Here is a 24317-nt window from a genome sequence, read left to right as displayed (position 1 = left end):
AGGGTATTTCGTTTATAGGCGTAAAAATTAAAAAAACAAAACATTTTTCTCTTAAACCATGTTAAAAAAAACGAAACCGTGACGTCAGGCGTCCGTCGTCCATCTTTCTGGCGTCAACTTTTTAGGTCACCTGAGACAAAGTCTTCATTCCACATACACTTTAAGTTAATGAAATAATTTAAGTAATTTTATCTACAGCAAAAAGGTGGATTCTCCATTTGAGTCAAGGCCAAAGTTAGCGAGATCAGAGGTAGACTTGAGGAAAAGCAGCAGCAATAGTCGTGATGATTATGGATCGGACATCCCGGACTCCAGTAGTAGTAGCAGTACTTTACACATAGACTACAACCCTGTCAGTGGAGTGACCTTCAGGGAAAACCGTAATTCGGACGTCCAGGTGGTTGGACGGGGTTACAGTGATGACACGACAGCCGAGTCAAAGGCCACCGCTGCAGCTGTGAATAAGGCACGACGACGCACTCAGAAAGGTAACAGTCTTTTAGAGTAGAGTTTGTCCTGTGATCATCTGATGGAAAATACTCCACTTAGACTGTCATTACTCTAATTACCTTCCAACAACCTGACTCCGATTTTAAGTCTTTAAAAATGAAAGGTGTCCTATATTAAATAAAAAACTGAGGGAGGCAAAACTCTGAGTTCTTTTGTAATTTTGAAGAACTTGTAACATTGTAGAATTTTCTGCAAAACAATTTAACACTTTCAAATAATTAATGAATGGAATTGATAAAATCTGGAAAATTTATGATGAAAAAAATATAAAATGAATGTCCTTACATTTTAATCACTAGAACTTGTTTGTTTTCAAGGTCGATTTAATGCTTTCCACCAGTTTTGTATTCCTTTTAACAAAAATCCTATGCATCACTGTAACCAACTTCTCCTCAGATTACATGCATGTTTCCTAACTGAAAGGTAATGGAATAGAAGAAAGATGTGCTACAGAAATCCTATAATAACCAAAACATTCTGAAAGCTAAAACCACAGTGAAACACATTCACCCCCTTCTGGTATTTCAAAGCAATATCTGACACATGTGGTTGTGATATGAAGTGAAATTTCACTGCATGTACATCTTGGGACTCCACTTGCATGAATATAATTCATATATTAAACATTAATTTTTCCTTGTCAGAAATTCATTCCATCGGATGTAATGTGTACACCCGTGAAAATTGCTATCAGCTTTAAAAAAAACTATTGATAATTTTTCAAAGTTCAGAATTGGTGATTACTGTACACTCTAATGTAGCCCTCAAACTGTCAAAGTGGGTCTCCCAATTCGAATCTTCTGATAACAAAACCCAATGGAATGTCTTACTAATAGGTGGCCCAAGTCACATGTCACACCTCTTCACCACACTTACATCCCAGCATTCCATGATGTCTTTTTTTCAGGACCGTTATTGTCTCCTCTGGGCGTGGCTTCGTCCAACAGTCTCGGCTCTGTGGAGCTGGATGATGACCAAGCCCCTGCCAAGGACGGAAACATTGGTGTCAGAGTGGTGGGCAGGGGTATGTGTCTACGGTGTTTACACTGTTTAGTAGGGGAAGGGATGTTTCTTAGGGAGATTTAAATTTCATATTTGCAGTATAACTTGAGTGTTTTACAAGTTAATGTGTTATGATGCCCCTGCCTCGCTCCAGGGACTTAAAGATTACATTAAAAAGTGATATATAATATAAGGATGAAAAAATCATGGATTGGGTTTTACACTATAAAATAGTGGAATTTGCATCAGGGTTTAGGGAGGGAACACTTGTATCAAGGCTAAGGAGTCTGATAACAGGTACACTTTTCTCCTAAAAGCTAATAAAACAGGTTACATATCTCTTTGTTGCTTAAATTTTTCCAAAAAAAAAAAACCAAAAAAACCAACAAAAGATGGAACCACCAACAACGAACTTTAGATTTACATCTTCATAGATGATGGGTCTATGAGATTTTAAAATGTCATTGACCTTAAAATTTCATTCACCTATTTTTTTTCCGTCAAAACTGCATGTTAACAATATTGAAAAAACTTAAATTACATGTATGTTAAGTTAAAAATTAATTATAAGCATTGGTATCTATTATTTTTAGTTGCTGTGAAACAGAAACTTTAAGAGGTCATCGCTAGAACAAATTCATTCAGAACCCTCCGGGGGAATCAAAATGTCGCTTATTTCAATGATAAATCCTAATGAGGTCAGGAGTGGACTGGAAATAATTCTTCCTAAGAAACGCTAACAACACACTAGACAATCTTGTCTCCTTCCTGTTTTATCCCTGATCATTCCAACTGTTTTCTTTGCAAATTATTATGCTTGCTTCCTGGTTGGTGATAGGGGAGGTAACTCATATACACTCTAGCTGATGTGACATTTTAAGTTCACCTTGAGCTCTTGGATTGATGAAAATTGGCCGATAGCTGTCGAATACTGTTTTTAGTCTCTGATTTTCCAGTTGGAAATCGATAAGTGAAATCTCCGATTTTTTACATTCGATACTTCAAATGGAAAGTAAAATACTTCTGTTTGGTTCGTCATTTCTGAGAAATGGGCCATGGCAACCCTGACTTCGCACACTGAACCATTAAAACTAAACCAATGGTCTTGTTGTATAGATTTGTTACTAAAAGTATACAACTGTAATGAGAAAAATACCTGATAGTATATTTATTGAAATTACCCAATTCCACCTGGAGGGGGAGGGGGGTTAAGAGGAAATATGTTGTGAATAAGCAGGAAGCTGGGGTGTAAAGTTACTTATATAATTAGTTGACACTTTTGTAGTTGTACAACTCAACAGGGCTTTTTGGAAATAGGTTGGGTGCATGTTGGGCTAATCCCACAATCTCTTCGTCAGCTATTTCCAGGGTCGACTTCGATCCATCATACTTTTTTTCAGCACATATGGAAATAACATGTAGGTCAAGGATTCTCGTATTAACACAGACTTGTTCATCTCATTTTTTTCTTCTGTAATACTCTGATATTTTAACAAATTTCTCATCTGATTCTCATCTGAGAATTCATAACTTAGCCACCTGATTCACAGATCACTCTCACTCACTGTTTGGTAGATAATTAGATCACAAAATAAATAATTTGCACATTTTTTCAATGTTTGCCCATAACTGTTTGAAGTGGTGTGAGTTTGAAATATTAAAATCATTTGAAGAATTATTAATTAATGAAGTAATTTTTGGACATCAGGAATGTTCGACTCCAGTAATGGAACTGACCATGCCGTAACTGCTGGTAACTCCCAGTCTCAGGACCGGTATGACAACAAGTCCATGAAGTCTGACCGCCGAGACATGCCCAATGCTGTTGTGGGGATTAGCATGAACAGGCAGGGCTCCAGTGATGACCCTTACATGGATGACAACATTTACATTACAGAGGTTTGAAATATTACTAACAATATCTTTTGTCCCTGAATTAGTTGATCCAGTACTTATACTGGGAAGGAAATGAGACATGATGTTTTTAGCTCGCCTGACCAAAAGCCTTATGCAATGGTGTGGCATCCAACAACTTTTTATTTAAATCTCTACTAGTCCTGAATTCATTTTGATGAAATTTGATCGGGGGCATTATTATATCACAAAGAAGATATAATGTTGTATAAAAGCAGGATGTGGCTTCCCAGGGCCGGAGGGGCTGGGCCCAGTAGGGGAAATAAGGTAATTCTTTAAATCCCTACTACTAACTACCTTGAACACCTGAATGGATTTTGATAAAATTTGTTTTGTAGCAACATTGTTACTGAATACTGAAAATTCTGAATGAATGAATTTTAACCAAATTTAGTTTGCATTAATGAAGATAATTTGGTAAATGTATCGTTAATACTCATCGCTAACGTCGCGATGACTTTGCTTCCGCTCGGGGAACATCGCAAGGTGATTACAATCCCCTCCGCTTGACCGCCACTTGTTGCTCCTGCAGTGTTTGAGTACCAAATCACCCTCCCAGTACTGTAGCATTGTTGGGCATCAAGAGATAAGCACTATCCTGATGTTAAAAATAGGCTCAGGGGTCTTTCCCCGACCCATGGGACTTACTTCCTTTAAACACAACCATGTTGTTAAAACAATACCTGGGTTCTTTTCTCATCCCTAGAGAGTCTAGACACTTTGTTTCTGGGTTATATCTTTACAGCAGTTGAGATCCATATAAAACATTATTCGACATCAACTAATAAAGCTGTTAACAAATTGAACATGAACATTATATTGATGTTTTGGTCAAATCCATCCAGGTGAGCAAGACATGCCCTCTGGGCCTCTTGTTATAGAATTTGTTTTGGATCATTAATAAGCAAAGGGGATCTAATGCTGTATTATAATTGAGGGTGTGGCTCCATTTGGGCTGGAGGGACAGGGCTCAACAGGGAAATGAGGTAAATCCTTTAAATCCCTTCTAGTCTTAAACACCTGAATGGATTTTGATAAAATTAGGTCTGGAGCATAATTGGGCAAAGGAGATCTAATGTTGTATAAATGGAGGTTGTAGCTCCCTTGGGGCTGGAGAATGGGTGTCTTATATGGGAAATTGATATATGGAAAATAGAGTTAAATCTCTTAAACCCCTACTAGCTAATGAATAGATTTTGATGAAATTTGGCTTGGAGTATTATTGGGCAAATTTAATTATTTGTAAACGAAGAATGTGGCATACTTAGAAGTGTGAAAAAGGGGTCCTAAAGGTGGAAAATATAGTAAAAGAAATAAAAGAGAATGAAATCTTTTTTCATTTTTAAGAATGATAAGATTCAGTCCGTCCTGTAGCTTGAACAATTGTTGGTTGAGGGAGCTCAAAAGTAGGAAAATCTTTGTAGCATGACTTAAATGAAAATATTTTATCATAATAACAAAAATATCCAGATGAGTGATGCATGCCCATTGGGCCTGTTGTATTGATTCTAATACAAGGTAAATAAGGTAATTGCTTGGTCTCATGAATTCTGTTATTGTTTAACTTGAATAATTGTTTTGTATCAAAAAATTTGTAGTTTTGATACATAACATAAAAAAATAACAAAAATTATTGATATGCTTGACTACTGTGTTTTCACAAATCAATATAAAATAATTTGAAACCATAGAAAATGTATTCATCAACATTTGAAGTATCTTGATTATCAATCTATGGCTGGATGTATTTCCAAAGGAGATAAAGAATTATAACTACGGACATCAAGTATTTAACTTTCCCTTAATATTACATTGAACTGCATTGCTTTTTTAGGATCCCAACAAATCTATGAGTAAAGCCATGAGAGACAGAATAATGCAGGCTCAAAAACAAAAGGAGGAGGAACTGGAGAGGGAACGTAGAGAGAGAGAAAAGAAGAAACAAGAGCATGAAGAGAAGATGAGAAAAGAGCGAGAGAGGCAACAAGAGAAGCTTCGGCGCTTGAATACCAGTGAAAGTTTAGGTATAGAGTGTAAGTGTTTTAACACTGACTGAGGAGCATATGTTTTATCCACAGTTGTTGACCACTATCTTACCACAAATGTGGGAGTTACTAGAATGTTTATCTCTAATACTCCATATCTTGTGAATTGATGTTAGAAGAGATGAACTTGTTTTAGCCTTCTTGTTAGATGTATAACAACAATGACAGCATTGTACATTGTCAAATGCTATGATTAATCAAAATGTGAAAGTCAAATGCTATGATTAGTCAAATGCTATGATTAATCAAAAAGTGCAAGTCAAAGTTGATTTTCTGGCTATTCACATATCTGGAAAATAAGTAGCTGGGCTAGAACTTTATTTTCAAAACCACTAGTCAGTCGGGCTAGCCATTCGAAACTTTACTAGTCCAAATGTAACTTTCACTAGCCCAGTTCGGGCTAGTAAAATTGAAAATTACTAGCCCGAAAATACTGGAAATATAACAATGAATATCTATGTGAAATTGTGACATATTTATTATCATGTTTTTCATGATATTGTACATGTATGTGTCCTCATGTGTAACAGATCAGCTGTAAATACTTAACTAATCTGTTGTGATAATAATCAGGATATAAACTGTAATATTAATAACATCATAACTTAAATTAATAAAATAAATAAATGAGTTTTGGAATTTGGAGAAACGGCAGAATATATGATCGACCATGCACTGTTAAATAATGCATTGACTCTCTTTTGTACAGTAGGATTTAACTTTTGACCACGTTTGTCAGACATTGATCTGTCAATGCATGAGCAGTTAGTGTGTCTTTGCTCATATTAAAACAACCCTTAACAAAGGCACCCTTACGATCATTTATCTCTGGATAGGCCTTGCATACCTTGCATGTCATGAACTGTCCTGTGGTGTCTATTTCGACCCACGGAAATTCTTGTTGCCGCTGTTCTTTGAACTTCCATTCACGTTTGTGATCTTTTTCTCTTTTTTATTGCTTTCATCCTCATTATCATCAGAATCACGATCACCCACTTTCCGTTTCCTAAGAGTAAGACGTTGAATGTAGCAGTCCATAATCAGTTACTACAAACGCTTTTACCATGTGTCAAAAACGAACCTGATTGTGCCGTTGATAATTCATTCGATACAAACGCGAACATGACCAAGACCTACCATGTGCTCAACATCGGAATCCTCGGACTTCATTATGATCGTAATGCTTTCGGAACTCTCGGGCGCTTACTAATGTATACACACGGCAACATGTCGAGTGAAAACGGAAAGTGGAGGATCGTTTTTCAGCGAACATACGAATAAATAATACACAAAGGTATGCGAGTTGTTTATTGAAATATTGTCGGGCATGTGACACTGTGATTTTTACTAGCCCGACATTTTGATCAAATAAAGTTATACTAGATTTCCACTAGTCAGTCGGGCTACCGGAATTTCAAACCACTAGCCCGGGGTAGAAAATCTACTAGTCTCAGACTATCGGGCTACCTTTAAGTTCGAGCCCTGTCAACAATCCTTGAGGTCTTTCAGACCCTTAGAGAGTCTGGACTTTGTTATTTCTTTTTTGAGATCCCCACACTATAACTATATGTAGCTTTGTTTGAGATTGACAAATAAAACTACGTATTAACGAATTGAACATGAACATTGTTTTGGTGTTTGGTCAAATCCAACCAGATGAGCAATACATGGCCCATGAGCCTCTTGTTGATCCGAAAAACACAATGGCCGACAGGTATTGGAGGGATGTTCATCAAACTTCATGTGTAGGTTTCCCATAGTTCCTAGCCCTGCAAATTCAATTTGGATTTAAAAAAAAAAAAATGGCCGACAGGAGACCATTTTGGATTTTGAGAATTGAAGTTTGTTATCAATACTTTTTGAAAAATGTTGGAGGGATGTTTCTCTCACTTCACATGTATGTTCCATGTGTTCATGTTATTATATAAGTAAGAGGAAAAAAAAGTCCGAAGAGAAAAATAGAGAGATCAGTCTGACATGCTGTAAAGATCATTCAATGGTGGGCACCTGGATCCTTTTGGGATCTCTTTCTGGCGTGTAACTCTTTCAGTACCGTTGTCGATTATAGTATTATTATTATTACGTAAAACAGCACCATGAAATTATTCAGTGCAAGGAGATATGAAAGATGTTCCAAGACTTTTGAAGAAAACATTTTGGTTGATAAATTAGTATTATATCGTTCAGGTTACATTTTTTCCATTAGAGTAAGAAATGATATTTTCTCAATAGGTGTTCATGTAAACAATATGGCAGCTTGTTAAACTTTCATTTAGATATGAGTGTCTAGGACGTTTCATAGCGTTCAATGCGACATCAAGGTCTAATTTAGTTTGATATTTTTTAAGACTGTACAAAGATAACACTAAACTTTGTGTTTCTATATGAAAACACAACACACCAAAAATGCAACATAGTCTGCCATTTGGTTTAAACATCTGGGGAGGAACCTAATAACTACTTCCGGTACGGAATCTGGAAAGAACACAATGTATGGGAAAGAGTTAAGTCATTCATTATGTTAATTTTTTTCAGCATTATCAATATCTGGTTCCAATACGCCCAAAACGAAAACATCACCAGCTTTCTCACCACGTAAAAGAACGAAACCGTAAGAATTCCTTAAAAAAATATAATGTTCTATTTTGTTAATATATATCTGCATTTTATGTTTAAGTAATCAAATGCAGCATATTGGACAATATTTAGTGGAGTTTAATATCTTTGCAAACAATATTTTGAATTATATCTGGATGTGAAATAAGAAAATCCAAAAATAAAACTGTATCTAATTTTATTTCTGTTGAGTATTTTGAGTCTGGATGGATTCAGTGTAACTTTTGTCCAGTGTAATATGAGTTAGTTGATCTGATTTCAGACAAGTCAATGGAACATCTAGTCACCCTGTATCAGCATCTTCGTCCCGCTCTCCTTTAGAGTCAGACAATCCGGATGACTGGAAACCCTACAGAGATCCTGACTTAGCAATGAGAGATGCCAACAAAAACCTTGCTCAAGAGGACTGGTAATAGAAAGTTTTTAGCTCACCTGGTCCAAAGGACCAGGTGAGCTTACGCCTTACTATGGTGTCTTGGTTCCGTCTGTCAACAATTAACTTCTTTACAAACGATCAGAATTCAACCAAATTTGGTTGAGGGGACAAATGTGACAATATTGCTGAAAACACATTCTATTTTTGAAACTGTTGAGATCCGAAACCCCAAACCTTATATAGCCCTGGGGGTCTTTCCCCACCCCTGAAGACTAAATCATTAGTTATATCTTTGAAACCGTTGAGATCTCTACCCCATAGCTGTAAAACTAAAAAGCCTAGGGACTTGATATTAGGCCTGTAGCATCCTGGGGTGAAGGGCTACCAAGTTTGTTCAAATGAATGACTTTAATCTTCATTCAAGGTCACAAAGGTCAAATAGGCTAAAAGTTTTAAACAACTTCTCAAAAACCAAAAGGCCCAGTGACTTGATATTGGGCCTGTAGCATGCTAGGGTGAAGAGCTACCAAGTTTGTTCAAATGAATTACATTGACCTTGATTCAAGGTCATGAAGGAGCTATAATCTTCAAATGACTTCTTCTCAAAAACTCAAAAGCCCAGGGACTTGACATTAGGCCTGTAGCATCCTGGCGTGAAGAGCTACCAAGTTTTTTCAAATGAATAACCTTGACCTACATGCAAGGTCACAGGGGTGAAATAGGCTTAAATTTTTAAACAATAAGTTTGTGATAGCCAAGAGTCACCAAGACCTGAATATTAGGCCAATAGTATGCTAAAATGAAGGACTAGAAAATTTATTGACATGGAGAAACCTAGCTTACTCTGATATATGAATAAAATGGTAATCAGTATAGTATCTGTAGAAATGACCTCAATCAATTTCAAATTTGCTGTAGAGCCAGGTGAGCAATATAGGCCCATTGGGCCTCTTGTTTTAAACACAATCATATTGAGTCTGGACTTCGTTTCTGGATTATATCTTTGAAGCAGTTGAGATGCCTACCCCATAACCATCTATAGCATTGTTAAACATCAACAAATAAAGCTATTAACAAATTGAGCATGAGCATTATTTTGACGTTTGCTGGTGAGTTATACAGGCCCTCTTGGCCTCTTGTTTGATGGACAACTCATGTAAATTCTTTCATGAGTGAGAACTTTTTGTGTCAATTCTTGATGCTTCTTGATTGCTGTTCAGGTTTCTGTTAGGTAAACAAAATGTAATGCTGTACTTTCCTCCTGATGTTTATAGGGAGATCAAATGTAGTGGTATCAACACGGTACGGAGACTGGCCAAGTATCACCCAGAAGTCATCAATCAACAACTACACAGTGTTGTCATTGCAATGTTAAATGAAGTGAGTGAATTCATCAAAATACAGAGATAAATGATGAGTAGAAAATTGCAATGATGAAAAATCTAGATAAAAAAGGACAAAATAATTGTCATGGATTGGATTTTGTTGAGTTTTGTTTATAAGACACTTGCTATAATTGAAAAATGCTCTATATATTCAGTGTCCAAGAAGTCAAGAATCTTGAATCAATTTTAGATTGTGAACATGCAAGAAATGTTTTCATTGTAGGTGAAAAATTTGCGATCACAAGTGTCCCGGTCAGCCATTGTATGTATAGCAGATTTGTATGCATACCTGAGAAAAGGCTTGGATTCTGTAAGTACCTTCCTCAAATTTTCTCTCTGAATCAATATACGAAAATAAAGTCAGAATTAATATGTGCTTACTTCAATAGACTTTCCACACAAAAGAGGAAAAATCTACTAATTGTTTGTGCGGATAGTTAAAATACTAAAATTTCATTACTCCAAACATGGTGTATAAATTTCACATTTCTCATCTTCAGGAAGTTGATATTACTGCCAAAGTTCTTCTCGCCAAAAATGGAGAGAGTAATGGATTCATTCGAGAAGATGTGGAGAAAGCCTTGGCAACTATGGTGGAGTCTATTACCCCTCAGAGGTCCCTTCTGGCTCTGATAGCGGGAGGTGCCACGTACGTTTGGTGGGATATATTGGGCTAAACCTTAAACTGCAGAGAAAGTTACTCTCCAATGTTGCATAAGAAAACAGTTACCAAGGAATTTTACTTTTTTTAGTGCTATCAAAAAATATTTTCAAATTGTGAGACTTTAATATAAGCTGTTGTACACATTTCTGTATTTCAATTTACAATTGAGTAGCTAGTGGTATATTAGCTCACCTGCCCAAAGGTCGTCTAGTTTGGTCCAATGAATGACCTTGACCTATATTCAAGGTCACATTGGTTAAATAGGCTAAATTTTTTAAACAGCTTCTTCTCAATAACCAAGAGGCCCAGGGACCGTATATTGGGCCTGTAGCATGTTGTGATTAAGGACTACCAAATTTGTTCAAATGAGTGATCTTGACCTTCAAGGTCACATAGGTCCAATAGATTTAAAATATTTAAACAATGATTTCTTCATAGCCAAGAGATATTAGGCCAATAGAATGCTGGAATGAAGGACTAGATAATTTATTGACAAGAAAAAACCTAGCCTACTCTGATATTTGAATAAAGTGGTAATCAACATATATATAATTAGTAGAAATGACCTACGAGGGCCGATTGATGTGTTGTGAGCCTCATATTGAAGGATTTGAATTTTGCCAGACATGTTGTATTATTTTTCGACGTATTTTTATCCCCTTCAGTATCTATACCGTTTTGTCATTAGTGCTTCCATTGTTTCCATTCTTGTTTGGCCTCTGTGGTAAAATGATAGACCCATAGATCTTCCTCAAAAAGGTTAAGATTGGCATGCGATAATGTGCGCCTGGTGTGCTTCTGATCAACTGTCAGAAGTCTTCGTAACCATTGGGCCGAAAGCTTTACATTCTCATTGCAAGGTCCTCTGTCAGAATGGAATGTACTCTTTCCTGTGAAATGCCAACTCTGTCAGCCACGCTTAAATTCCGCCACCCACCTTTTCAATGTAGCATATGTAGGGGCAATCTTTCCCTAGTGTTGCTGCCATAACCTTATGGATATCATTAGGTGTAATACCTTTTTTATGCAGATATTTGATCACTGCTCTTTCACCGATTTTGTCCATTTTGCAAAAGCCGCTTGTCTTGAGAATAGTAGGACTTGAAAAAGAATATCCTTGAGTACCTCCTTCAATACGAGGCTCACAACATATCAATCATCCCCGTAGATCAACTTAAATGTTGCTGTAGAGACAGGTGAGTGATACAGACCAATTGGGCCTTTTATATTTCAACAGGCATAAAAATCCTCAAGTTCGAAAGACAACATCCTACTTTGTTGTTGATCTTGTGGACAAAATGGGTCCAGGACGTATTCTGAGTGGAGTGAAAGACATCACAGACAGAGTGTTACCGACTGCCGCTAGTTTCTGTTTAGATGGGTCACAAGAAACAAGGTATGTTGGTAGCAAGCTGACATATTATTCAAATCTTGTACATGTCAGAAGTGAATTTTTAAGAAAGTACATTTGTAGTTTTTCTCCTACAGAGGCAAAATTATCTCACTGCACATTAGTGGTAGACACTTTTTAGCTCGTCTCTTCGAAGAAGAGTGAGAGCTTATGTCGTCACTCCGGCGTCGGCGTTGGTTTTTCAAATGTTCTAAATTTTTGGTGCAAGTGTTGAAAGGCATAGTAATTTATGGTAATATGGTCCCTGTGGGGGTTAAACTATCCCCTGCCTGAGTTAAACTAAAATATTTTTTGGAAAAAAACCCCAGATTTTTGGAATATTTCTGCGTTAAGTTTTTGGTGCCAGGCGTTAAAGGGACATCACGGTAAACCAATTTTTATTTAGTATTTTTTCATATTATTGGGTATATCTTTCAAAAAAATATCCTTATGAACAATAACCATTCGAATTTGATGATATATGTATATAAAAAACATCAACTATTAATTATAAAAAAGGTTATCACAATTCGTTGATCAATAGTCTGAATATGCAAATTTTGTGACATATACGATAACACGCATGCGCACAACACTAAAACACATGAAAACAAAAATGGCTTCCAATGTGAATCGACTGCGGTTGAAAACGATAACAGCTTCCGCAATGAAGAGACTAGTTGGAAATTGGGTCAAACACAATCCTAGAATTAAACTGGGGAAGCAGAACAATACAGTTCAAACGTTGAAAACAGCAGTAATACGGACGCTGCTCGTATTCTGCTTGATTGCTGGATAGTAGGTCATGACAATCTCGGTAATATTTACACAAACTCGGTAATATTTATACAGTCTGTACCAGTACATCGCTACTGTCACTATACTATATGTACGGTGTTTACACTTATTTACACATAAATATATGTGCCGGAATATATACAGAACGTGTTATTTAACATTTAAACCACTGTATAAAATCGTTGTCCAACTAATCCAATTCGCCTTGTAAACTATCGTGTGTTTGTGTTGCCTCGATTTCAAAACAGTTACGTGATGATTTAAAAATAATTTCCGCGCTAAATTTAGAGGGGGACTCCCAACTAAATCAAGTGGTCAAGCTGGACATGAGGATCGACTGTGAACATTGGGACAGCACAGAAACATAACTGGAAAGGAACAAAACACGTACATTCATTGAAAATTACAACGTTTTTACCGTGATGTCCCTTTAAGTTTTTGGTGCAAGTGTTGAAAGGTATTAATACATCAATTTATAATTGAATTAGGGTGCTGATTATTGGCAATAGAGTCCCTCTGGGGTTAAACTATCCCCTGCCAGAGTTCAACTAAAAGATATTTTTGGAAAAAACCAGAATTTTCAAATTTTTGGACTAAGAATATTTCTGCATTAAGTTTTTGGTTCAAGTGTTGAAAGGTATTAATACATCACTTTAAGAATATTTCTGCATTAAGTTTTTGGTGCAAGTGTTGAAAGGTATAATACATCACTTTATAATTGTACTAGGGTGCTGATATTTCGCAATAGAGTCCCTATGGAGTAAGACAATCCCTTCCTGGAGTAAAACTTTTTAAAAAATTTGATTTTTTCTTTTTAAATCTGTGTTTTTTTGTTTTTGCTTTTAAATCTTTGGACTTTGTGTTAAGTTTATGTTGTGAGTGTTGAAAGCCATAGTAATACATGGTATTAGGTTCCCTGTGGGGGTTAAACTATCCTTTGCCGGAGTTAAACTGGGGAAAAACACATTTTAAATTTTTTTGTGCAAATGTTGAAAGCTATTAACACGTCACTTTATGATTGTACTAGGTTGCTGATATTTGGTAAAAGAGTCCCTATGGAGTTACACTATCCTTTCTTGGGGTGAAACTGAAAATAAAACAATGTAGAAATGCTCACAATAGAAAATTTATACTGGTCCACATTTTTCAAGGGAGACAACTCTCATTAGGATAATATTTTGTCAAAAAATTGAAGAAATATGTCCAAAAGCAATTACATTTGTATTTAATATATTCATTTAACAACAACATAGCTTGTCTCCCGAATGTTTGTCAATGAATAATTTATATATATATAAATTGGTATGGTTTTGAAAATTGCATGAATTCACAAAACAAGTGAACAATATAGATATTATTAATGCAATTCCAATTAATATATTATAATTATTTATTGACAAACATTTGTGAGACGAGCTATGCTGTTCTCCCACAGCTCTTGTTTTCTGAATGTTCAGTATTAGAGGTGAATAAAAAAAAAGTAATGCTTAGTCTATTAGTGGTAGACACTTTTTTTCTGCATGTTCAGTATAAGACGCAAATTGTCACATTTTTAGCCTATTTAGCAGAAAGCAGTTGTATTTTGTTCATGTTCAATTGAGGATTATATTCTTTAGTATTAATTGGCTTACCTTTATCTATTTGCAGATACAATGGAAGAAAAATTTTCTCTATCCTTATGGTGCACCAAGACTTTGACAAAATGCTTTCAAAGCATCTACCTCCTCAGACTCTGCGCAATGTAACAGAAATTGTTGATACTTTGAGAACAAAGGTAGATAATTCTTCTCATTTCTCAGAAAGTATTAAAGGGATCTTTCTCAAATGTTATATGTAGGTTCCCCTTAGTCCATAGTTATGCATATATAATTTTTGGACCAGTTGGAAAACAACATGGCCAACAGGCAGCCATCTTGGATTTTGCCAATTGAAGTTTGCTATCGCTATTTCCCAGAAAGTGCCGAAGGGATCTTTCTCAAATTTCATATGTACCGGTAGGTCCTCTTGGTCCCTAGTTACATGTATGCATATTGCATTTTGGAACCATTCTGAAAACAACATGGCCGACAGGCAGCCATCTTGGATTTTGACAATTGATGTTTGTTATCGCTATTTTACAGAAGGTACTGAAGGGGTCTTTCTCAAATTTCATGTGTAGGTTTCCCTTGGTCCCTCGTATTGCATTTTGGGACCAACATGGTCGACAGACAGCCATTATCGCTAAATCTCAGATTTCATATATAGGTTTCCCTTGTTTGAAAAGTAGTGGAGGGATGTTTCTTAATTTACACAGATTAGTAAGAGGAAGGGAAAAATAGAGAGATCAATCTGACATGGAACATATATAGAACATTCAATGGTGGGCGCTAAGATCCCTCTGGGATCTCTCGTTTTAAAATCCTTCATGGTACACTTTGAATATTAGTATTGAAGTTGTTGAGGAGCAAATTTAGACAATCTACAGAAAAATCAACATATTTTATCATATCCTACAGTGACAATCAATATTGGGTAATTTAGCATATTTGTCTACCTTATGCGTTAGTTCTTCCTTTCATTATTTGTTAAGTGTGAGAGCAAATGCTTCATTACTTGTCTTGGTGATGCTTTGAATGCTTTCTCAATCAAACATAAATTCTATCTTGGATAATTAAGTAAAGAAATAATTGAACTTACATTGAATGGTTGGTAACATCAATCTTTTTCTCAAAGGGTAGGCTATTGAGAAGCTAATCTTTAAAAAACCAAAAAGAAACCAAAAAACAAAAAAACAATGCTTGGCTTCTTAATGGCCGCTACAATGATTGTTCTTTCCAAAAATTAAAAAGAAATTGTAGTCAAAGAGAAGCTATTCCTATGATCAATCTCGGAGGCTGGATTCTGAGAAACGTTTGTTGGTAGGTGGTCTTTATATAGTAAAAATGCTATGGACTGTTACAAATTGGTTGTGTAGAGTAGGTTTGACAATATTTGTATTATATTCATATTTAACCCGTCCTAGGTTAAGAAGAGCAAATATAAAATGGCTATTAATAGCACTGTCAGGTGTAGTTTAGTTAAGCAAGTTCCAGAGACATCTTTTAAAATCCCTTTAAAGTTTTAATTAAAATCCTGATAATTGAAGTTAAAAGGATAATAGTTATATGTCTGATTTTTGCCATGGTGTTCAGTCCTATTCCTGATCAATGTTTCTAGGGTTTGGGAGACCTTCCTGGTGAATCATCATCTGCTAGAGGGGGAAGGTCACATCCTAGTAGTCGCAACAGTTCCATGATCCGCGGAGGGTCTGCAAACAGGTAAAGTCTGCAGGGGAAAATTATTGACAGAGGTTGGTTAAAATGAAGAATTTGGAGGAGTATTTTTGAAGAGGCTCAAGAGATTCAGTCAAAGAATGTTATTGATTTAGATGATGATGCAACATTTATATCCAGAAAGGAATATGAATCATATATGAAATGGATTTCTTCAATTCAGAATTCATGCCATGTTGCTGAAAATTTCAAATATTTGCTGGAGTTGAGTATGATGGATATTAGTTCCTACATTAAAGATATTTTCTTGGTTATAGTGAGAACCAGCATGCTTCTCCTAAGAAATTGGTGAGGACAGACGAAGCTACCCAGGAGGAGGTGAAACAGATGACCTCTCTGATAGCTGCAAATGATTGGCGTGATCGCTACAAGGGTATCACACGACTCCTCGAGATGTGCGACACCCATGCTGAAGTTGTATCTGCCAACATGGTGAAGGTGAGTTTCAGGGGATTCCCTAGGAGCAGACCAGGTAAAAAGTTTCAGTGACTCGTTTTTCTTAGCTCATCTGGCCCAAAAGGAAATTTGATCTGGAGCATTATTGAGCAACCGGGGAAATCAAGTAATGTAAAAATGAAAAGTGTGGCTCCCCTTGGGCCTGAGGGACTGGACCCAATAAGAGAAATTAAAAATCGCTACTAGTACTGAATGACTAAATGGATTTTGTTGAACTTTGGTCTGGAGCATTAATGTGCAAATTAGATCCAATGTCATATTAATGAAGGGTGTGGCTCTCCTGGAGCTGGAGGGATCTTTCTCTGATTTCATATGTAGGTTCCCTTTGATCCCTCGTAGCCTGTAGCATGCTGGGGTGAATGGCTACCATGTTTGTTAAAATAAATGACCTTGACCTTCATTCAAGGTCCCATCGGTCCAATAGGCTATAATCTTCAAATAACTTCTTCTCATTAACCAAGAGACTCAGGGACTTGATCTTGGGCCTGTAGCATGCTGGGGTGAAGGGCTACCATGTTTGTTTCAAATGAATGACCTTAACCGACATTCAAGGTGACAGGAGTCAAAAAGGCTAAATTCTTATCATCTACTTTTCAATAATCAAGAGGCCCAGTCATAATATTAGACATCAACAAATAAAGCTATTAACAAATTGAACATGAACATTATTCTGATGTTTGCTCAAATAAACCAGGTGAGCAGTACTGGCCCTCTGGGCCTCTTCTTTTATTTTAAATTGGTAGTTAATTTTTTCCTTTTTCTTGCAGATCTTTGACAAGTTTTTGCCTCGTCTTCAGGATCCAAACAGTAAAGTCAATCTATATGCACTTCAAGTGTTTCTTCAGATCATTCCCTTTTTATCGGACTCTTTATCAGTGGTATTGAACATCGCTGTGGGCAATGTGGCTCCGAATCTCTCCTCCCGCAACAAGGAAATATATGGAACAGCAATGGATGTTATTGATGCACTTGTGGATAATATAGGTAATTTATATACTTCAAATTTCCTTTTATTGACTTATAAGGATTGATACTGTATTAATTACTAATTACTGTTTATAGTTATTGGAGTAAAACTCTGGTATAACAAATTCAATGGGATCTGGAGTAGTAATATATACCACAGTCATCGCAGATACAATATATACCACAGTCATCGCAGATACAATATATACCACAGTCATCACACAGATACAATATATACCACAGTCATCGCACAGATACAATATATACCAGTCATCACACAGATACAATATATACCACAGTCATCACACAGATACAATATATACCACAGTCATCACACAGATACAATATATACCACAGTCATCACACAGATACAATATATACCACAGTCATCACACAGATACAATATATACCACAGTCATCACACAGATACAGTCATCACACAGATATATTATATACCAGTCATCACACAGATACAATATATACCACAGTCATCACAGATACAATATATACCACAGTCATCACACAGATACAGTATATACCACAGTCATCACAGAGATACATTATATACCACAGTCATCACACAGATACAATATATACCACAGTCATCACAGAGATACAGTATATACCACAGTCATCACACAGATACAATATATACCACAGTCATCACACAGATACAATATATATCACAGTCATCACACAGCATGTGACCGGCAGTCCATCATCAACGTTTTCCTTTAAACAACTTCTTCTCAATAACCAAGAGACCCAGGGATTTGATATTGGGCCTGTAGCATGCTGGGGTGAAGGGCTACCAAGTATATTCAAATGAATGACCTTGACTTCTATTCAAGGTCACAGGTTGAATAAGCTGAAATGTTTAAATGACTTTTCAATGACCAAGAGGTCCAGGGACTAGATATTGGGTCTGTATTATGCTGGGGTGAAGGGCTTCCATGTTTTTTCAAATGAATGATCTTGACCATAATTTAATTAAATTTAGTTAAATTGGCCAAAATATTTAAAAAGGACCTTTTCAAATGCTGCGAGACCATGCTATCTTTTATCTGGTCTCTGATTCACTTGTTCTTAATTATGTTTATGTACAAAAGGGATCACTTGATAGCAGGTGAGTGATTTGGCCCATTGGGCCCTTGTGGTCTTACCACGTGTGCTTGCATGCACGATTGTGTTTTTACTGGTACAAAGGTCAAGGTTACTGTTACTATAAAATGTTACCACAGAAAGTAATTACCTTGTGCATATCAAGTAACAGAAATCTGTTATCTTTTAAACAACATGAATTTATTGTGATTGTTGATAGTGACATCACCATTTTGAAATATTTTCAAAAAATATGTAACAAATGTTATTGATGTGGATATGTTGATTTTAAATATGAATTTGTGTAAGAATCATTCTGGAGATTTTTACACTGCAGATGGTGGACTTCTGATTCAGCCTCTTGCAAACCAAGCGCAATCTGCCAGTGCCAGGAGCAAACCTGATTTGGTGGAGAAAGTGGCGGGTAAGAATTTAATTTATCCTTAGATGGTTTGCTTGCCGTGCACCAGCTCTTTTACTGTTCATTACCGTACACTTTCTTGGTCCTGTCTTGTTTTAGATGGGTCTCACTTTGTTAGGACTAATTCTCTCTGTAACATAACATGATGACATTGCTAAAGTTTATTGTATTAATGGCTTTTTAGTTTTCTGATAGAAAGATATTATGGTTTGCTAGGACTTTAATGTAGAATGCTGGTAAATGCCAGCAAATATGCACCATTTCAGAAAGGATTAGTCAGAATTGATCAATTTAGATGTATTATCTTAATTTTTAGCTCACCTGGACAGAAGGTCCGGTGACCAATGAGCTTATGTCATAACGCGGCGTCCGTCCAGTGTGACTCTGACACCCAAGGGGCCGGACAGGCAGGGTCAAATAAGGGAAATTGAGGCAATTCCTTTAAAACGCTACAAGTCATAAAGTTATGAATGGATTTGAACCAAATTTAGTCTGAAAGATCTGTGGGGGAAGGGGAACAGATTTTGCATTAATGACAATTCTGACCCCCTATTAGGGAAATAGAAGTAATGCCTAATCGCTACTACTTGTAAAGTATGAATGAATTTGAAACAATTTTGGTCTGAAAGATCCTTGGGTAAAGGGGAGTAGATTTTGCATAAAATGTGACTCTGGCTCCCATGGAGCCAAAGGGGCAGGGCCCAATAAGTAAATTAGAGGTAATTCCTTTAAATCACTACTTGTCATTGATTAAAACCCAATATGGTCTGAAACATCTTTGGGGAAAGGGGAATATATTTTGCATAAATGGTGACTGTGACCCCCTGGGGCCTGAGGGGTGGAGCCCAATATGGGAAATAGAGGTAATGCCTTTAAATTGCTACTTGTCAAAATGTCCTGCATGGATTTGAACCAAATTTGGTCAGAAAGATCCTTCCGGGGAAGGGAAAAGATTTTGCATAGGTGGTTGCTGTGACCCTCCATCCCATAACCATGTATTGCATTGCTGGAAGTTAAGGGATAAACACAATTCTGATGTAAAAATTGGCCCAAGGGTCTTTCCCCGCCCGAAGGGACTTAAAACACAATCATGTTGTAAAAGCAATCCCTGAGGTCTTTTCACACCCTTCAAGAGTCACGACTATGTCATTTCTTTAAAGTAGCTCAGATCCCCACACTATAACCATATATAGCATTGTTCAAGATTGACCAATAAAGCTACCATATTAACGAATTGAACATGAACATTATTTTGACATTTGGTCAAATCCAACCAGGTGAGGGCCCCATGGGCCTGTTGTTTATTCAAATAATAAGTGATTTTCATAATTTACGAACAGAATTCTCCTAAAATAAAAATAAAAAATGATGAAGGTAATCAAAGTCAAATTGTTTTTTTTTTTTTTTTTTTTTTCAGAACTTGTTTTAAAGGTTTATCAACGCAAACACAAGCAGGTCATCCTGCATGTGCTGCCACTGGTGTGGCACTTACTGGGTGCAACCCACAGCAGTGGAGCCATTCAAGGTGGAAGTTCCAGTATCAGGTCTGCTACCGGTTCCCTTGTCAATGCCCTTTACTCGCACATGGGTAATAGCCTTCTAGAAAAGGCCACCTCCGATCCTAATGTCACCCCTCGTCATCTTCAACTACTTCAGGATCTGATTGAGAGATGATTCAACCTCAGACTGTCCCATAGACATCTAACCTAATTTGATGAAAGACATTTTACATGCTTGGTCAACATATTTCTCTATCTTGACGGAAGACTTTTTTTATTGATGTGATTAGAAAATGAATTATTTCCATTCAACCCGACAGATTTGTCAGATATACCATTGTGACAAAGTGTCATACAATTTTCAGCTGATCAGTAGGCTCAAAATTGAGCCTCTATCAAATAATTTTGTTACATCAAAACAATTCATTCCTATTATTGTCTTATATCTGTGATAAAATGTGATATGATATACAGTCGAATCTGTCCAAGCGACCATCTCTTCTTATTGACCATTTCTATTCCCCCCGAAGGATATTTGTTACACATTTTATCTCGATAAAGTGACCCTCTCTCTTTACGCAACCAGCGACTGCATATTTTCTTCCTGTGATAACAATAACTCATTAATAAGTGACCAGAAGTCTCCAAAATGCCTTCCATTACCATTTTTGCCTTGATAACACTAAAGTACAAAGCAGCTTTCCTTTTTTTTTTTTTTTTTTTTTTTGTGAAAAAAAGGGGGGGGGGGGGGGGGGGGGGGGGGGGGAGACATTCTATACTTCTGGTAATTTCAGACTTTGACTCTGTTATGATGTTGGAAATGCAGTAACCTAACCTATAATCAAGACAAATGTCTGGACCAAGATTACAGGAATTGAAAGAAAATTATACAAAATAATATATACATATATCAACAAGATTCCGAATGAGTTTGAAAATGGAAATTATTTGACTGTAACTTACAGAGTTATTGCCCTTTGTATATTATTATTATATACAAATTATTATAATGATATTAAATATTATTATTAATATTCTTAACAATTTTTTAGCTCATCTGGCCTGAAGGGCAAATCTTTTAAAAACGCTACTAGACCTGATCAACTAAATGGATTTTGAAGAATGAAAAGATTTAGTCCACCTCTAGTTTGAACCATTTTTAGGACAGGCAGTTCAAAAGTAGGAAAATAATTGAAATACAACTTTTATACTTAGTATTTTGCCATAATTACTGAAATATCCAGGTGAGCAATGCAGGCCCTCTGGGCCTATCATTCATTATTGTTACCATTTTATAAAATGGATAAAAAGCTTATTATGATCTCTATCAAGGTCTAAGCGACCATTTCTATTAAGATACCACTCTCCATTAACGGACCATTTAACTTCCCTGAGTGGTCGCTTCATACAGATTCGACTTTTTAATTTCCATTTGAAATCTTTTGATTTTCATTTTAATTCAGTATAGAAATAAGAAATACTCATTCTATGTTATCATAAACGAAGAATTTATGGTTTGCTACATATTCAGTGTGGTTATAGATATCAATAGTGTATGTTAACAGTATATATAGATACAAATGCCTTTACAAATGCATAAATGTGTTATATTTTGGCTTTTAAGACATGCATTGCTTTTATTTAAAAAAAAAAACCCAGAATGCATGTGATTATAAGTTTCAGATTTACATTTATGAATCGCCTATTGGAGAGATTAACAAGTTGAAATAACTTTGCTGTCTCCTGTTTAAAATGTTTCTGAGGAAATACCGTTCCTTAAAAAACATAAAATTAAAATCAAGCTTTTGTAGTTCATATATGTGTCACCATGGCATTCGCTTTGTTCAATAACATTTTATCATCTAAAATCCCATGAGGGTAGATTTGAATTGGTCTTGGAAGAAATTTTCGAGTAACAGAGGGAATGCTTGATAAAATAAGAATATTATGTGTGGTGATGTGTTCTGTGTGAATGGTGATTTTACATTTTTAGCCCACCTGGTCCAAAGAACCATTGAGCTTATGCCATGATGCAGCGTCTGTTGTCTGTCATCTTTACACTATCAGTCATGAGCCACTGAGCAGATTTCAACCAAATTTGATGTGGAGCATACCTGGATGAAGAAGAACCAGTTTTATATAAACGATGGGATTGGCCCCTTAGGGCCTGAGGGGCAGGGCTAAACAGGGGAAATGTGCACCAATTTGTTTAAAATCCTTCTTCTTCTGTAGAAATGACAGGATTCGGTCCATATTTGTTATGAAGCATCCTTGGATGAATGAGCACCAATTTTGTATAAAAAGTTGGTTTGGCTCCCAAGGGGCCTGAGGAGAGGGGCAGAATGGAAAATATGCACCATATTGGTGCATGGTTTGTATGTATGAAGGAATTCAGTCCATATTTGGTCTGAAGCATCCTTGGATGAAGGGGAACCAATTTGTATTAATTATGTGTAAGGGGCCTGAGGATTGGGACCTAATATGGGAAAAATAGCAAATTCTTCAAAATCCTTCTGTAGAAATGTGGAGTGTTTTCTTATATTCACTGCCAAATCCAGGTAAGCGATACAGGTCCTCTTGGCCTCTTGTTTTAAGTGCTTATTAGAAAACTTGTGATAGAATTAATGTTTACAATGAGTTATTGCTGATGTGAACACTGTTACTGCTAAATGGTATTTACCTAAATTGCGAGTTCAGATGCTAAACTGTGGCCTATACTGTACAGAAGAATCATGTTGGTCCAGGCACTTTCATTAAAAAAGTAACTTTATCAACAGAGATTTCTTTTTGTTTAAGTCCCTGGAAAGACATCTTCCAGAATATTGAAGCATTCCAGACTAACAAGCATCGACTGTGTAGTAAGGGTTATCTGTACTATTTGACCAATACCAGTTATGTTTAAAATTGCTTTATGTGATATATATGTAGAATGTAATATATTTTAGATATATTTTAGATAGAGGTTCATGTCTTGTATAACACATAGTTTGGCTGTATAACTTATCAATGTGTTTGGTCAAAGGTTTGTGTGTGGTAGCTGTTGATAAGAGAGAGTGCTATATCTTAACTGTATCCATAGCCGGCATAGCAAATATCCATCTTGTTTATGGGAGGATCTTTCAAAGTATTTTATTAGAAGTTTGATTTGATCTTCTGTAACTTGTTACCATTTTGTTGGTCATGTTAAGTCCTTGAATTTGTTAAATATTTTGCAGATGGAATTTTCATAGCCGTATATTTAAGATCTGTTAATCAGGAAAACTGACAATGAATGTTAGAAAAGGAAGTTATGTAAGATAAAATTTGAGAGTGTTGTGATTGATTACTTGGACTGAAAGGGATTGAGTGTTTGGATTGGTAATGTTGTGTGCAATGTTTTGTCAGTGTTGAAATTTTAATTCAAACACTACTTCCTTTGCTGGAGAGAATGGATTACTGTTATTGTACAGTAAAGCATGTAATGTTTGCTAGATAAACATTTCCCAATCATGATGCACTTCAAAGAAATCTGTTTTGAAGACCTATTAACATTAAATTATTCACACCATCATTGAATGTTTTCAACTGCAAATTAAGTTATGATTCTGAGGTTCATCTGTGTATTACATTATTTACATTGATGTTTTAATCTTCAAAGCTGTTTATTTGTGTTGATGTACAGAAAATATGTAATTGCTTCTCTTACCATTTGATCTGAAGCACATTGTTTAATTTTCATTAGATTTATAGTAGTGAATTTGTTGGAACATGACTTTCTATTTCTGAAATGCCAGTGTACCTTCATTATCAAATCAATTTTAAAAAAGTGCATGAAAAGCAAAAGTGCATAATTCTATTGAGAACCTTGATGATTATTATGTTAA

General features: G+C 36.0%; 1 protein-coding gene across 5 annotated transcripts in view; it reads left to right on the top strand.

Annotated features, from left to right (window-relative positions):
* Positions 1-21191, top strand: part of LOC117323254 (TOG array regulator of axonemal microtubules protein 1-like) — a 54663-nt gene extending 33472 nt beyond the window's left edge. For 2 of the 5 annotated variants that reach the window (XM_033878356.1, XM_033878354.1), the window contains 16 exons: positions 199-488; positions 1418-1534; positions 3221-3411; positions 5261-5459; positions 8007-8082; positions 8350-8496; positions 9738-9843; positions 10072-10158; positions 10349-10497; positions 11750-11908; positions 14348-14474; positions 15896-15996; positions 16269-16449; positions 17235-17451; positions 18872-18958; positions 20373-21190. In XM_033878356.1, coding sequence (XP_033734247.1) covers positions 199-488; positions 1418-1534; positions 3221-3411; positions 5261-5459; positions 8007-8082; positions 8350-8496; positions 9738-9843; positions 10072-10158; positions 10349-10497; positions 11750-11908; positions 14348-14474; positions 15896-15996; positions 16269-16449; positions 17235-17451; positions 18872-18958; positions 20373-20629 — 2491 coding nt within the window. In that variant the 3' untranslated portion in view covers positions 20630-21190. Of the gene's footprint in view, positions 1-198; positions 489-1417; positions 1535-3220; positions 3412-5260; positions 5460-8006; positions 8083-8349; positions 8497-9737; positions 9844-10071; positions 10159-10348; positions 10498-11749; positions 11909-14347; positions 14475-15895; positions 15997-16268; positions 16450-17234; positions 17452-18871; positions 18959-20372 lie in introns of all 5 variants that reach the window. The other 3 variants (XM_033878355.1, XM_033878357.1, XM_033878358.1) reach the window with 3 other exon arrangements.
* Positions 21192-24317: the final 3126 nt, after the last annotated feature.

The sequence above is a fragment of the Pecten maximus genome, chromosome 3 (assembly GCF_902652985.1).
Source record: "Pecten maximus chromosome 3, xPecMax1.1, whole genome shotgun sequence".
In the NCBI taxonomy this organism is placed as follows: Eukaryota; Metazoa; Mollusca; class Bivalvia; order Pectinida; family Pectinidae; genus Pecten; species Pecten maximus.
This window is presented reverse-complemented; position numbering and strand designations above follow the sequence as displayed.